The 16,492-nt window shown below is 42.2% G+C and overlaps 1 protein-coding gene across 13 annotated transcripts in view; it reads right to left on the reverse strand.

The window, feature by feature from the left end:
• Nucleotides 1–15,360, reverse strand: part of znf740a (zinc finger protein 740a) — a 33,138-nt gene extending 17,778 nt beyond the window's left edge. For 2 of the 13 annotated variants that reach the window (XM_061923697.1, XM_061923693.1), the window contains exons 1-8: nt 14,754–15,042; nt 9,197–9,421; nt 8,927–9,073; nt 6,825–6,945; nt 6,556–6,639; nt 4,117–4,200; nt 3,612–3,695; nt 1,801–1,884 (exon numbers count right to left, since the gene is read on the reverse strand). In XM_061923697.1, the coding sequence (XP_061779681.1) occupies nt 1,801–1,884; nt 3,612–3,695; nt 4,117–4,200; nt 6,556–6,639; nt 6,825–6,945; nt 8,927–9,073; nt 9,197–9,421; nt 14,754–15,014 (1,090 nt within the window). In that variant the 5' untranslated portion in view covers nt 15,015–15,042. The other 11 variants (XM_061923694.1, XM_061923698.1, XM_061923696.1 and 8 more) reach the window with 11 other exon arrangements.
• Nucleotides 15,361–16,492: the final 1,132 nt, after the last annotated feature.

Below are 16,492 nucleotides of genomic sequence, written 5' to 3' on the forward strand. Positions count from 1 at the left end.
AGCAGGGAGGAAATGGGTCCTATTGTTATAGTCTTTGGTATGACTCAGCCGGGGTTTGAACTCACAACCTACCGATCTCAGGGTGGACACTCCAACTAGAAACATAATAAAATGATATCTTACTGTACAATATCTATTCTTATTTCGATGACAACTGATAGGATGTTCATATCTTCCTGTTTAGATGAACAACTAATCATGATGCACACAAAGGGTTAACAAGAATGTCTCCCTGCAGACACCCTCTTCGGTTCTTTGTCTTAATCTCAGGGTATACATTGAATGTCACAAATGAACAGCTTCTAGATTCAAGGCTAAATCCTTATAATATCCAGATGAGAGTCATGATTCATAATCTAGAATATTTTTTACGAGCCGTGACACGAGCAGCAGGACATTGCTGCCGGCACGCAGTAAAGGCAGCCGAGGGCTACTTAGCTGTCTGTATCGTTGCGCCGCAAAGAATTAGTTTGTTTGCTTTAGAGCTCATAATAACAACATCGCTAATATTCGGTTATCATTCAGGTCTCAATATGTATAAAGAGTATTGTTGGCGGGTTTTGGATGGTTAATTAGAGGGTTTTGTGGGCAAAATAGAGAGCCCTCCATTGACTACATCGTTAGCGAACTTTTTATATATTTATTTATTTATGACTTAGAATGCATGAAAATGTTTAAAAAAAAAACATGTGTTCATGTCCTATTTAGGGATTGTGAATGATACAGCATATCTCTCTCTAATTTTTGCATATTTCCAGTATGACTGATCTGATACTATGGTGAGAGTGCAGAAGCATTCCCGTTGTGACGTCAACCTCTGGAAACAGCCGAAGGTATTCGGAGTGGAATATTCAAAATGGCTGCCTGACTGCGTGGCATTTTGTGATATTTAAACTGTGTTTTTACATATTTTGTGGATTGTAAATATGATTGGATATGGTTTAATGGATACAATGAAACACAATTAATTAAGCATATAATGTCAACTTGTCTTTCAACTCTACTGGTACTTTAATACCCGTTCGGAAAGGACTTATGCTTTCTTGAAGTAAAAGGGGAGTGGTAATGTGTTTTTGGTGACACCTATTGGTCAGCATAATTCAGTAAATTATTTAACAATGTCAATTGAAGGATGCAGACACGTTTGTTACTGATTATTTTCAAATACGCGTCTGCCTTGGAGACTTTATCTTTAAGTTATAGGCAAAAATAATTATTTGATACTTGTTTATATTGACAAATGACAGTTATTAGGTATGTCTAGCTTGTGTGCTATTGTGTACTTAGCTTTTGTGTAGCTACAAGCTCCTAGTAGCCTGTAGCCTACCATGTTTACCTTTTGTAAATGGACAGTTATTAGGTATGTCTAGCTTGTGTGCTATTGTGTACTTAGCTTTTGTGTAGCTACAAGCTCCTAGTACCGTAGCCTACCATGTTTACCTTTTGTAAATGGCGCTTTTATCTGAGATTTTAGATGAAAGCCAATATAATTGGTTTTGTCTATATCGGGACACCCCTACTTGACTACACAAAAAAGTTAACATAAAAAGCTATCTATAGTAAAAGCCATGCATCTAAAGATCACTTTAGGTTAAGACAATAGTATTTTTACCTCAAGTGCCTTATCATTTTATGTACATGTAAATGCGCAAATAGCACAAGTACATTGTGGATGCTATAAGGACATTATTTTACATCTTTATTGAGACGGATGGCAATCCATTTTTGAGGAAGTCATGTTAACCCGACAGTGTGAGCAGAGTCGCAGGGAAAACAGGCGACGTTGAAATAATGACGTACCTGTGTGAGTGAGACTGTGTCTTTCCAGTTGGTAACGTTGTATAAACCTCATGTCACACATTGTGCAAGCGTATGGCTTGACCCCTGGATTAAACACAAGAAGGTGAGATTCATTTCAAAACTCAAAGTGTCACGTAAAAAAAAAAAAAAACAGCATGCTTTTCAACAGAATTTATAGAAGACATTACACCGCAAAGATTGTGCAGACATCATAAACATAGGTGCATGTGTGGATATTATCAAGAACCGGAGCTCAATACAAATACTTCGGAGCTACTTTAATAATGTTTGGTCTCAATGCCAACAGTTGGATGTCAAAGGTTTTAACATGAAGCCTATATAAATACACCAGTTCACTGGTCAAAGGGTCAAAAATTCCTCCATTAAATCTGAAGAAACGTAACTAAAGATGCCTGCCATTGAATCTTTGTTGTGTAATGTGCCTGTTCCTGATCGTTTCACATTGTGCTCAATGATACACATGCTATCATTAGTGTTAATCCACAAACGGGGTCACTTTTTCAGTGGACAGTTTTCCAACAAAGCCTAAAGTTTTAGTGGGAGTTTCCCACCAATTATAAACTAATGTTATTGCAGGAAAAATTACATCAAAGAAAAAGTTAGGACATCTTGTAGGTTGGTTATATTTCATGGTGTTGCAATGAGAGGGGAACAAATGCAGCATACCAGTATGAGTGAGGCTGTGTCTTGCCAAATGGTAACGTTGGAAGAACCTCATGTCACACATGGAGCAAGCGTACGGCTTCACCCCTGAATGCATACAGTACCAAACTTTATTAAAGTGCTCCTGTCAACTATGAACAAAAAATAATGACATGATCAGTATACCAGTACACTACAACAGCTAAGAAGGTCTGAGTCACACGACTGAACTAATCCATAAACAGAGCTACTACTTAAAAATTATCAAAAGAGATTGAAGTCTATGTTTTTCTAATGCTTTATTTACGGTTTTTACACCGCTCGCCTTGGCTCTACTTGACTTGGTTGTGGTCGGTTTCTCACTTCAATCCTGACGCGCACACAATAGACAATAAAAGAGGAGAATATGAGGTTTTCGTACAGAAATGTGACTGTTTAGCAGGAAAACGGACTGCTGCAGTAAAGTTGCACTTGCAGAGTATCCAAGTATGCTTATTGTTGTAAATGCTAGTCATAAATCCTGGTTTAACGTTAATGAAGGAAATGCACAAATAGTGAGTAGAGCTGTTGTGAGCAGTGTGGCTACCGTGCAGTGGAAAAGGGGCTGGTGGGTGAGGCCTATACACTTAGGGCACTCTATGGTGTTATAAAGTGAGAGAGGTTGAAAACATGTACCCGTATGTGTGAGTGTGTGTCTCGCCAGGTGGTATCTCTGGAAAAATCTCATGTCACACATGGAGCAAGCATATGGCTTCACCCCTGCACACACACAGAGCAAAAATGTTTTGTAAAAAAAACAAAACAAAAAAAACACCACACTGAAGTCAACAGGGCACACCCAGTTATTATGTATCCAGACATGCCAAAGGCAGTGGAACAAGTACATGACACTTCCCGCATTATAGCTATGTTTTTTATAATATGGCACAATATGAGGGGTACTTAATCAAAGTGATGGCAAATCATTGGCCACAACTCTCTGCAACAACAACTTCAAGGGTAATGATGAAAAACAGTAACAACTTAGCACTACTCAAAAGGCCCAGATCATTTTAATAATACTTCAAGTGGCCAAGAAATTAAAGAGTTCATTACTAGTAGGTTGGGTATGTGGCGTTGAAATGTAGCAAGTAAGAGCAACCTCATACCCGTGTGAGTGAGGCTGTGTCTTGCCAAGTGGTAGCGTTGGAAAAATCTCATGTCACACATGGAGCAAGCGTATGGCTTCACCCCTACACACAGAAAGTATGTCAATATTAGCTACAAACAGACAAAATCAATCAACTTTTCCCTTACAGGCGCTCTTCTAAGACATCAAGATGTCCTCCATGTAACTTAGAGAACTATCATTTGCTGTGTGTAGTAATTATATGCACAAATACTTTTAGTCAAAATTAAATTGTGTTTAAAGATTGCTTTAGTGACAAAGGAGTAATTTCGCAGAACAAAGGAGCATTTAGCCAGGGAAAAGCTGACGTTGAGTAAATACATTTACATCTTAGATTTAGCTGTCCTAACATGTCTGGATACATCTTTTTTTCTCCTCACATATCAAATCTAACACATCGATCAAACTGTAAACTAAGTCACTATGCTAATGTTACTTGTTGAGAAGTGGATTTATGAGATGAGCTCATGTAAGTAGACGCATACCAGTATGAGTGAGGCTGTGTCTTGCCAGATGGTAGCGTTGGAAGAACCTCATGTCACACATGGAGCAAGCGTACGGCTTCACCCCTACATACACAGAGTAACACATTAGCTACCACGTACGTTGCTCTGGTAGTAGAAAGGACAATCATTGAAATTTTTGCTAGATTTTAGGTCCAATTTTGTGTCTTCAGTTAATGTTCTGTGTGGAGTTACAACACACAAGCAGCCATAGGATGTGAGCCAAGCATGCGTGAACGAGACACAAGGCAGCAGCAGCAACAGCAAGACAGCAAAGACACGCGGAAGATAGCGATCACACTGGCCAGCTGCAGCAGACACATTTGCACCAATACTAGCTATGATGAATGGGCTTTTTACATTTAAAAAGGGTGTTGTTTAAATGTATTTTGATTGTTTCATGGAATGAATCCAAAGTGATGACCTGCCCCAGAATGTTAAAGCCTGCCATTCAATTGCCACCCTAACGCACAACAGCGTTTTTTAGGAAACCCGAACCAAAAAGGCAGATAATCAGAGTTCAGCCACATGAGCTATAGCCATTAATGTGTATGTAGAATATAGGTGGACATCAAAGGACTAAATGCAACACACAAGCAAACTCTACCTCAGACAGACTACACCAGGCAACCACCTTGAAGAGGTTCATCTACAATAAATCATAAGGTCTATACAACCGCTACATTATACCAGACAACAGCCAACAATTTTAACCACACACAAAAACCACGACCTACCCTAGTGAATAACACTATAAATATTTGATAGACATTATTTATAATCATAATTACCAACAATACATTAAAAATAAATCACCAAATTGAATAAGAAAAGCAATGTCGCCATACACGTCACCCTAAAAATGAATCAAATGCTGCTTGATTGAAATAAGGATAATGATGGTGTATTTGAACATGTTACAGGATCTGCTCCTATGAAATGGACAGTGATGACTAATGCAGAGTAGGGATCTAATTGTGATAGTGGTCTGTTTCAGCAAAGTCATTTACAAAAAGGTAAACAAGGTAGACTATAGGCTATGAGCTAGCAGCTTCACTAAAACTAACACACAAGCTAGACATACATAATAAGTGTCCTTACTTGAACAATATTTCAGTCTAAAACATAAAATTGGTCTTGATAAAAAAGTGTTTGCATATTACATACTACAAAGTCTCCGAGGCAGAAGCATATTTAAAAGCATCCGCATCATACAACTTACTGCGTCCTGATCTTAACTTAACAAATTATACTGGTCACTAGGTGTCACAAAAAAAACAAAAAAACAATACCACTCCGCTTCAACTTAAAGACAGCATCCAGACAGTTAATAATAATAGTAGGTTAGCGTTTTTCATACCTACCATTGTTCTCAGAGTGACTTCACACGATAAAGCCTTTTCTAACATTACACACTATAAAATAAATGTATGATTTGTGCTAATACCTATTGGATCAATATTGGTATCAGCCAATACTAAAGGCTCCAATGTCAATATCATCGCAATCTTTTTTAATGCTCGGGCCTCTCTCTGAAAAGTCAATACAAGTCCTGTGGAATGCTTACTATCATTTTGTGAGACTATTCACATTTGAAAACGACTTGATCATTTCAGTTAAAACAATTAAATTTAAAAAAAAGGTGATAAGTCAAAACGCAATTATAGAACAATTCAAACTCAAGACCAATACTAATGTTTAAACATAGTCCTCTGATGTCCATGCAATGATTCCATTATGAAAATAGGCTATAAAATTGCACATTTTGCATAATTCCATATAAACAGTGGTGTCCGAGAGTCAGTTTCAAGTCGATCATCAAGAAATCTTGCTTATTAAACTTTACTTAATTAGAACCCAATTATCGTTTAGTAACAGTTCAGTACTTTAAGCAGCTCTTATACTAATTGTTTTATTATATCACATGTTCTCTCCATATGAGGCAATTTGTACAGATGCAATGGATCTTACTAAATACTCTTTTAGGCTGTCCAACTTTAGGAATACACAGAAAACCAATGCAATAATAAATGACGGAATATGGAGAAACATATTTTCTGCCATAAGCAGAAATGTGGATATAATTTGGAAAATAAAATCAACTCATTTTGGGAATATAATATTGTGGGATCTGATTAACAGCAAGAGTTTTTAATAGTTGACTTGTCACTGATGGAGCGCACTGTACTATTACATGGTATGGAGCAGGTTTAATTGAGGTTGTGGGACCAGAACAAAAGTAATATATTCTGCTTCAAATGCTTTGGGCTGAACATATTTTTGGGGGTGGCTTTGTTGGAAATTACTGTCCACAGACAAAATGAACCCTGAGCATCCGTCCATTATTTCAAGTGTCAAAACTACAGATGTAGCATGGAGGATAAACTGTATGTAATATGGGTACGGTTAAAAGACGCATACCCGTGTGAATGAGGCTGTGTCTCTCCAGGTGGTAACGCTGAATAAACCTCATGTCACATACGGCACAAGCATACGGCTTCTCCCCTAAACCGAAGAGCACCAGTTTTAGTTCAAGCTCCCACAGAAACCACTAAAGCTGTGAGGCAAAATCCTATGACCAAACAAGGGTTTTTAAGCAGGCTACAGTAAACCTTACAGGACAGTGCTTACAATCTCCAGACAATTTCAGCTAAGTATTCAAGAATGTTTGTTCAATGCATGAAGCATACCTGTATGAATGAGGATATGTCTCTTCAGGTGGTAGCCGCTCCTAAATGCTCCGTAACAGTGGTCACAAATAAAGTTTTTCTGCACTTTGGAAGATGGACCGTTCTCATCTCCACCTGTGCCCTGAGGAGGACAGTAATGAATAACTGTTTAATTGTTCTTGCACCAACGCCCACCACTGCACCACGCATATACACTACGATTATGGCTGTTTGCATGTGGTCTAATTATTTTGTTAGGGCGTACTCACTAGGCCAGACTTTGGCATGAATCCCTCTTCTGGCAGCCCTATAAAAGCATTTGCTTGTCCCATCACTAACCAACAGAATCGCGGACGAAAACACGGAATTGGCCAATAAAAACGGAATCTACTGTTAAACGCGAAACATCACAGAAATTGACATATGAAAATGTGAATTACCCGCTAAGTCTTTGAACAAACCACTGAAGGTCCCCCATACTCCTGCAACACATCTCACAGACGACACGACCGATGCAAGTTCTATGTATGGACAGGTCAGCAGCCGTAAAAAAAAAAAAGGTCAAACATTTATTTTTACCAATAAATGTAAGGATTTTTGCATTTAATTAACTGACATTTTATCAAATGTTATGCATTACACAAATAATCCAAAATTATACGGTGGTAAAAAAAAACAATTCTAAAACATTTAAACAAAATTTTGAAAAAATACAAGGGATTTCATAGGGACCTACACCACTTCTATTATACAATTTACTGCAATATTGATAGGGATGGGTAGCGAATTCAGTAAATCAAACGGTGCCATATTCTGACCATCCGGTTGCAGGCTTGTCACGTCCGGTTGCAGACTAAACACTACCTCACGTAAACAATCACTCAAGCAGCACTCAGCCGAACCCATTTTAAGTAAAGATGCAGTTTTCAACACCAACAAAGCATGTATAAATACTCAAACGTAAAGTAAGGCTCCACTCTTCCAAAATGAGCTAGTTTTACATTGGATTTGCCATAGACAGGCTACTATTAGAATTAGCGATTTTACATGGTGATTTCAACATCTCCAAATTTGGTAATGAAAACTACAATCAAGATGAATGTTACAACCAAACAGCTGGTGTGTAATAAGCACTATAATTACAATATAAACATTTTGTAGGGCACAACATCACACTTGACTTCCTGGAAAAAGCTACTTCCTCGTTAGACAACATACCATAGATAGCCTATACAGTGCTGCCATTTAATGTTTTCGAAATGTAACAGCATTGCAAATGACACTCAAATGTTGAAGAAAACAAGCTATAAAAAGGTGACAGCAGTTACGATAATCAGCTCATTTTAAATGTTAGAATAAAAAATATTTTTTTATGATCAAACAATTAACATTTATCAACACGCACAAAAGTAACACAAATCGGTACCGTTGAGTACCAGAATCGATTCCCAGGTACTGGAAATTGATACTATATCGGTTCAAATTTGAACGATACCCATCCCTAAATATCTATGGCTCTGGATTATTTGCATTCTTGTTTTGCATATTTCTGATTATGTGAAAGGTGTCAGTTGTCATTAATTCAATACCTGCGAGAGGATTGATCGCATTAATGAAATGACGCACCCTTGTTACGCACGCGACTGTAGTCATGGCTTTGACTTTTGGATTATTTTCGGCAATCATGCTGTGCTTTAGATGTTAGTTAAGTAGGACCAAGCACGGTAAGATTATCATAGTAAGTATGGCCTTAGTGCAAAGTACTGTTTCAATGTTTTGTCTCTTTTAGAGTTAAATGCAAATTAACTAACAATCCCTTCCAAAAAGGCCTGTTGTTGCTCCCCCTGTTATCCACACAAGTGTCGTTATTGTGCACCGCTTCGCCCTGCTCCCCTCCCCCCCTCTTTCCTCTCGAGATCCTCCACCCCCTCCACATCTTCCCTGCGCTCATCCCCCCACCCCCACGCACACAAACAAATGTGCAGACTATGGACAGTCCCAAGAGGGGCACTCTTTCAACGAAGTTCCACAAGTTTTTTGGAACAAAGCATGTGCTACCAGCTCTCTGTCGGTAAAAGGAACACGCGTAGACCCTTCCCTGTTTTGCGATCACAGCCACTGACCTTCCCTCCCCTTCCCTCTTGTTCTCTCACTTTACAGGGCGCCACTGATTTCCTGTTCTTTTTTTTCTGCTGCATGTCCTCGTTGGTCCTCATGTCTTTCTCGTCCAGCAGACGCGGAGCTTGGAAATCGCCTTCCTTCCGGATCAGCTAAAATCACACAGAGAATATCAGTTAAAAACATTGCAGCTTCTTGAAACTAAACATTACAAACACATAAGAAATGCCTCAAAACTGTTCATAAATGTGCATGCAGGTTTTGAAAAATATTACAAAGGTAGCATTCATAGAGTGCCAATCCCGGTCAGTCCTAACCAGTGGTGGACAGCTCATGCCAGATGGGAGGATCATGTGACTCTGGGGAGCACGGTCAGGTCCGTCTCTCTGTGGCGGTGCATGGCCAAGTGGAGCCATCATCTTCTTGGGTGGCGCTGCCATGGTGCTCGCCTGCATCAGAGCCATGCTGGACAGCACAGCTTCACAGCCAAGCAGACCCGCCTGGGGGAAATTAAAAATGCGTAGATTAAATAATCTCTCAAATGACTCGTCTCTTACGTCTTTGAACAAGCTGCTTCTAAAATTATGAAGCTAATTGTAAACGACAACATCCTGAGTGACACAAGACAGCTCATTCAAAGTTAGGTGCAACCACATTGGTGTTCTAGAACAGAAACAAACCCATTTCATATGGTCACGGACTGAGCTGCTGGGCAGATGTGACATTGCTGTGGTAACGGTGTGTGTGAGCGCAGGGACAGGGGTGGGGGCAAGGTCATCCAGAGATCCGTCAGTCAGTCAGGATGGTCAGGCTGGTGAGAAGCCACACCCACCTCACTCATCTAGCATTAAAACTGAAGAAAAGGAGGATGTGGATGAAATAGACAAACACGGCATAACAACAGCAACAGTTCTTGCCTTCCAGCAACATGTACTCTACTAAAGGCAGGGGTGTCCAAAGTGCGGACTCAGGGTCATTATTGGCTCATAGTTTGTGTTTTTTTTCTTTTTATTGACCCTCACCAGTTTCCAGCCCACCCCCTCATAAATAAAAAATAATATTTAGAACCTCGCTGGGGGGAAAGGAGCCTGAGCTAGTGCGCGAGGTAGAGAAGTTCCGGCTTGATATAGTCGGACTCACCTCGACGCACAGCAAGGGCTCTGGAACCAGTTCTCTCGAGAGGGGTTGGACTCTCTTCCACACTGGCGTTGCACACAGTGAGAGGCGACGAGCTGGGGTAGCAATTCTTGTTTCCCCCCGGCTCAAAGCCTGCACGTTGGAGTTCAACCCGGTGGACGAGAGGGTAGCCTCCCTCCGCCTTCGGGTGGGGGGACGGGTCCTGACTGTTGTTTGTGCTTACGCACCAAACAGCAGTTCAGAGTACCCAACCTTTTTGGATGCACTCGAGGGAGTACTGGAAAGTGCTCCCCCGGGTGATTCCCTTGTCCTACTGGGTGACTTCAACGCTCATGTTGGCAACGACAGTGAAACCTGGAGAGGCGTGATTGGTAAGAATGGCCGCCCGGATCTGAACCCGAGTGGTGTTTTGTTATTGGACTTTTGTGCTCGTCACAGATTGTCCATAACAAACACCATGTTCAAACATAAGGGTGTCCATATGTGCACTTGGCACCAGGACACCCTAGGCCGCAGTTCCATGATCGACTTTGTAGTTGTGTCATCGGATTTGCGGCCTCATGTTTTGGACACTCGGGTAAAGAGAGGGGCGGAGCTTTCTACCGATCACCACCTGGGGGTGAGTTGGCTGCGATGGTGGGGGAGGATGCCGGACAGACCTGGCAGGCCCAAACGCATTGTGAGGGTCTGCTGGGAACGTCTGGCAGAGTCTCCTGTCAGAGAGAGTTTCAATTCCCACCTCCGGAAGAACTTTGAACATGTCACGAGGGAGGTGCGGGACATTGAGTCCGAGTGGACCATGTTCCGCGCCTCTATTGTCGAGGCGGCTGATTGGAGCTGTGGCCGCAAGGTAGTTGGTGCCTGTCGTGGCGGTAATCCTAGAACCCGTTGGTGGACACCGGCGGTGAGGGATGCCGTCAAGCTGAAGAAGGAGTCCTATCGGGTTCTTTTGGCTCATAGGACTCCGGAGGCAGCGGACAGGTACCGACAGGCCAAACGGTGTGCGGCTTCAGCGGCCGCAAAGGCAAAAACTCGGACATGGGAGGAGTTCGGGGAAGCCATGGAAAACGACTTCCGGACGGCTTCGAAGCGATTCTGGACCACCATCCGCCGCCTCAGGAAGGGGAAGCAGTGCACTGTCAACACCGTGTATGGTGCGGATGGTGTTCTGCTGACCTCGACTGCGGATGTTGTGGATCGGTGGAGGGAATACTTCGAAGACCTCCTCAATCCCACCAACACGTCTTCCTATGTGGAAGCAGTGCCTGGGGAATCTGTGGCGGGCTCTCCTATTTCTGGGGCTGAGGTTGCTGAGGTAGTTAAAAAGCTCCTCGGTGGCAAAGCCCCGGGGGTGGATGAGATCCGCCCGGAGTTCCTTAAGGCTCTGGATGCTGTGGGGCTGTCTTGGTTGACAAGACTCTGCAGTATCGCGTGGACATCGGGGGCGGTACCTCTGGATTGGCAGACCGGGGTGGTGGTTCCTCTCTTTAAGAAAGGGAACCGGAGGGTGTGTTCCAACTATCGTGGGATCACACTCCTCAGCCTTCCCGGTAAGGTTTATTCAGGTGTACTGGAGAGGAGGCTACGCCGGATAGTCGAACCTCGGATTCAAGAGGAACAGTGTGGTTTTCGTCCTGGTCGTGGAACTGTGGACCAGCTCTATACTCTCGGCAGGGTCCTTGAGGGTGCATGGGAGTTTGCCCAACCAGTCTACATGTGCTTTGTGGACTTGGAAAAGGCATTCGACCGTGTCCCTCGGGAGGTCCTGTGGGGAGTGCTCAGAGAGTATGGGGTATCGGACTGTCTGATTGTGGCTGTCCGCTCCCTGTACGATCAGTGTCAGAGCTTGGTCCGCATTGCCGGCAGTAGGTCGGACACGTTTCCAGTGAGGGTTGGACTCCGCCAAGGCTGCCCTTTGTCACCGATTCTGTTCATAACATTTATGGACAGAATTTCTAGGCGCAGTCAAGGCGTTGAGGGGATCCGGTTTGGTGGCTGCAGGATTAGGTCTCTGCTTTTTGCGGATGATGTGGTCCTGATGGCTTCATCTGGCCAGGATCTTCAGCTCTCGCTGGATCGGTTCGCAGCCGAGTGTGAAGCGACTGGGATGAGAATCAGCACCTCCAAGTCCGAGTCCATGGTTCTCGCCCGGAAAAGGGTGGAGTGCCATCTCCAGGTTGGGGAGGAGACCCTGCCCCAAGTGGAGGAGTTCAAGTACCTAGGAGTCTTGTTCACGAGTGGGGGAAGAGTGGATCGTGAGATCGACAGGCGGATCGGTGCGGCATCTTCAGTAATGCGGACGCTGTATCGATCCGTTGTGGTGAAGAAGGAGCTGAGCCGGAAGGCAAAGCTCTCAATTTACCGGTCGATCTACGTTCCCATCCTCACCTATGGTCATGAGCTTTGGGTTATGACCGAAAGGACAAGATCACGGGTACAAGCGGCCGAAATTAGTTTCCTCCGCCGGGTGGCGGGGCTCTCCCTTAGAGATAGGGTGAGAAGCTCTGTCATCCGGGGGGAGCTCAAAGTAAAGCCGCTGCTCCTCCACATCGAGAGGAGCCAGATGAGGTGGTTCGGGCATCTGGTCAGGATGCCACCCGAACGCCTCCCTAGGGAGGTGTTTAGGGCACGTCCAACCGGTAGGAGGCCACGGGGAAGACCCAGGACACGTTGGGAAGACTATGTCTCCCGGCTGGCCTGGGAACGCCTCGGGATCCCCCGGGAAGAGCTGGACGAAGTGGCTGGGGAGAGGAAAGTCTGGGCTTCCCTGCTTAGGCTGCTGCCCCCGCGACCCGACCTCGGATAAGCGGAAGAAGATGGATGGATGGAATATTTAGAACTTATGTATTTATTTAGCTGTACAAACCATCCATCCATCCATGTTCTACCGCTTGTCCCTTTTGGGGTCGCAGGGGTTGCTGAAGCCTATCTCAGCTGCATTCGGGTGGAAGGCGGTGTACACACTGGACAAGTCGCCACCTCATCGCAAGGCCAACACAGATAGACAGACAACATCCACACTCACATTCACACACTAGGGCCAATTTTAGTGTTGCCAATCAACCTATCCCCAGGTGCATGTTTTTGTACAAACCTTTGTATAAATTCCTGTCACCAGCATATTGCATGCAATCACCTGATAGTTTATTATATTGATGTATTTTGGTTAAGATAATAAAATCGGCAACAACTGAAAATAGTTACCGGTATAAACATACATTGTAAGTACCCCCTGCCTCTCTTTGAACACCCCGGCTCTACATTAAAAGTACTTTGCACTTGCTCTGCATTCTAAATTAATTACAATGTCTACAAGAACCCATGTATGAATATAATGTTTGGCAACCTATCCATAGACTAACAGGAGAGTTCATCTGTCAAAATTAGTCCCACTAAGAAGTCATCTACATGTCTTCATCTATAATCATACCGCATTTTTCGGAGTATAAGTCGCACCGGCCGAAAATGCATAATAAAGAAGGAAAAAAACATATAAGTCGCACTGGAGTATAAGTCACATTTTTTGGGGACATTTATTTGATAAAACCCAACACCAAGAATAGACATTTGAAAGACAATTTAAAATAAATAAAGAATAGTGAACAACAGGCTGAATAAGTGTACGTTATATGAAGCATAAATAACCAACTGAGAACGTGCCTGGTATGTTAACGTAACATATTATGGTAAAAGTCATTCAAATAACTATAACATATAGAACATGCTATACGTTTAACAAACAATCTGTCATTCCTAATCGCTAAATCCGATGAAATCTTATACGTTTAGTCTGTTACGTGAATGAGCTAAATAATATTATTTGATATTTTACGGTAATGTGTTAATAGTTTCACACATAAGTCACTCCTGAGTATAAGTCGCACACCCAAACTATGAAAAAAAACTGTGACTTATAGTCCGAAAAATACGGTACTTAGAATTTTTTTAAAATGTATATGTAAATGTATCATCTATAGACAAAAACAGACATACATGGTAATAACTGACAACATATAAAGCATGGGACAAGTTGACAAGGGGTTATGATAAAGCATCCACACTAAAGAGCATACAAGTGACCGTTAGTTTATCTACACAATGTGATGATAAACATTTAATGCAACACGATTATTCTGTTTGAGCACGTGTTTACTAAATAGCACTACATGCATAGAATATTTCCATTACAGCACATCAATGTGAAGCAACAATTTAACTATTTCAATAGATCATTGTAAAGTGTCTTTTATATGCTAATGCCAATGGGTTTAGTAACGTAGTATATTAAACATACTTTCTAATCCGTGTCCTATTGTAATCGGTAACGATCATCGCCATGAAAGTAAATAAAAAAAAAACATACTTGTCTACGTGAAAGCTAAGATATATTAGCTTTGGTTAGCTACCGTTGTTACGGCTAGCTATATAATTACACAACTAACATTAGCGAGGAAAATAAATGCTATTGTCGAGTGTTCTATGGAAATGCATGTCTTACATTATAGCATCTTTTTGTTTAGGGAACATATGATATTTTTATTTTGGTGAGGCGGGCCTTCGCGGTTCGGCCAAGGCTGACGCTCGTTCTGCTAAGCTAACTTCAAGTAGCCATTAGCTGTTTGATAGCGCCCTCGCCCACTCCTGTGTTAAAACACTGCGCGTCATTTTACTCACTTTACACGTTTAAATACTCACAGCGAACCCTAGTATTTCCTTGGAAACGGTCGGATTAAATGATGTGGTTCTTGTGCATGAGTCGCAATAGACAAAGCGCGACTCAAGACTAGATGGGGGCGATAAAGACGTCCATAATGGCCGTCGTGGAGAGCCCCCCTTCCCCGCCCCCACCATAGCTAACAGGCTACCATCGAAGCTAAAATGTCGTGTAAGTGTCTCCTGCCATTCGCGTTTGAACCGAACATCACCCGGTAAACTACACCTCCAAAAAACAACCATGCAGAAAAGAGGAATAAAAAGGATGGCGCTTTACCTTTGCAGCTTCGACCGCCCGACCTTTTTTTTTTTTTTTTTTTCCCGAGAGCGTCTAGTTTACAAACACAGGAAACGCCACAGGATATAGCGACCCACTCACTCCCCCACGCAGCAGCAGCAGCAGCACGGCCTCCTCAAGACAACGGGAAAGGATCATCTTCTTCAATCACTCGATGGCCGTTGAAACGTCTGAGAAAGCATTTTAACATTCTTTTAAACCGTTTTTTCTCTATTTCCCCCGGTGGTAGGTGGGCAACCTTGCGGCAGACTGACTAGAAGAGGCGGTGGAAGGATCGATCCAAATATCAGTCACGCCGATACAAATGGCCGTGTCAGTATTGTGACGATATCGATATTTTTAGTAGTATTCTGTTTATTTCCTTAGGTTGCATTGCTAATAGTGTTTATTCAATCAAGGGCCTGTTAAAGTGTCTTAACTCCTTTTACCCATGTATGTTGTTGTCGCAAAATTATACATGCCAGCAAATAAAGGCAACTCATTTATGGATCTGCAATATTAGCCAGTGAAATGATTGATATCGGTAATACCGGCCCTGTAAATCACTTGGTCGATACCGAAAACTTCTGTATCGCCAAGCCCTATAGAAGAGACACAGATGGAGAAAGACGAGGGGGGGAGAGGAACACAGTTTAGACCAGTGGTTCTTAACCTTGTTGGAGGTACCGAACCCCACCAGTTTCATATGCGCATTCACCGAACCCTTCTTTAGTGAAAAAATAAATAAAAACATTTTCAAATTCAAGACAATGTTATATGTTTTTGGTAACACTTTAGTATGGGGAACTTCTAAGTAACAAAGACTTAATTTAGAGTTATTTGGACACTAGGGGAACATATTCTAAGTAATAAAGACTTAATTTAGAGTTATTTGGTTAGGGTTAGGGCTAGGGTTAGAGGGTTAAGGTTATAATAAGGCCATGCCGAATAAGGCATTAATAAGTACTTAATAATGATTAGTTAAGAGCCAATATGTTAATAATTTGCATTTTAATAAGCATCTAATTAATGGTGAATATGTTCCCCATACTAAAGTGTTACAATGTTTTTTTTACTGGTGCACAAAATGAACCGTGCATGAACATCACCTTGTTCAAAGAACAAAACCAACACAGTGCATGAATTCACAACAAATTACACACCAGCAAATCAGTCTGACTTCTGCTGTTGCCGTATCCGTAATACGCCGATAGGGAGAAGTTTGTATTTACACGATGAGTCGGGTGTGTTTGGACCTCCGCCGAACCCCTGAGGCCGACTCACCGAACCCCTAGGGTTCGATCGAACCCAGGTTAAGAACAACTGGTTTAGACTCTTTATGAAGCAAAACAGCAATGCATAATCTCAGTATACAGCACATTGATTTAGGTTTTTAACCCAGACATACATCATATTTTCATAACGGCCTACAGGTTTTTTGAAA

This window comes from Nerophis lumbriciformis, linkage group LG28, assembly GCF_033978685.3.
Source record: "Nerophis lumbriciformis linkage group LG28, RoL_Nlum_v2.1, whole genome shotgun sequence".
Lineage (NCBI taxonomy): Eukaryota > Metazoa > Chordata > Actinopteri > Syngnathiformes > Syngnathidae > Nerophis > Nerophis lumbriciformis.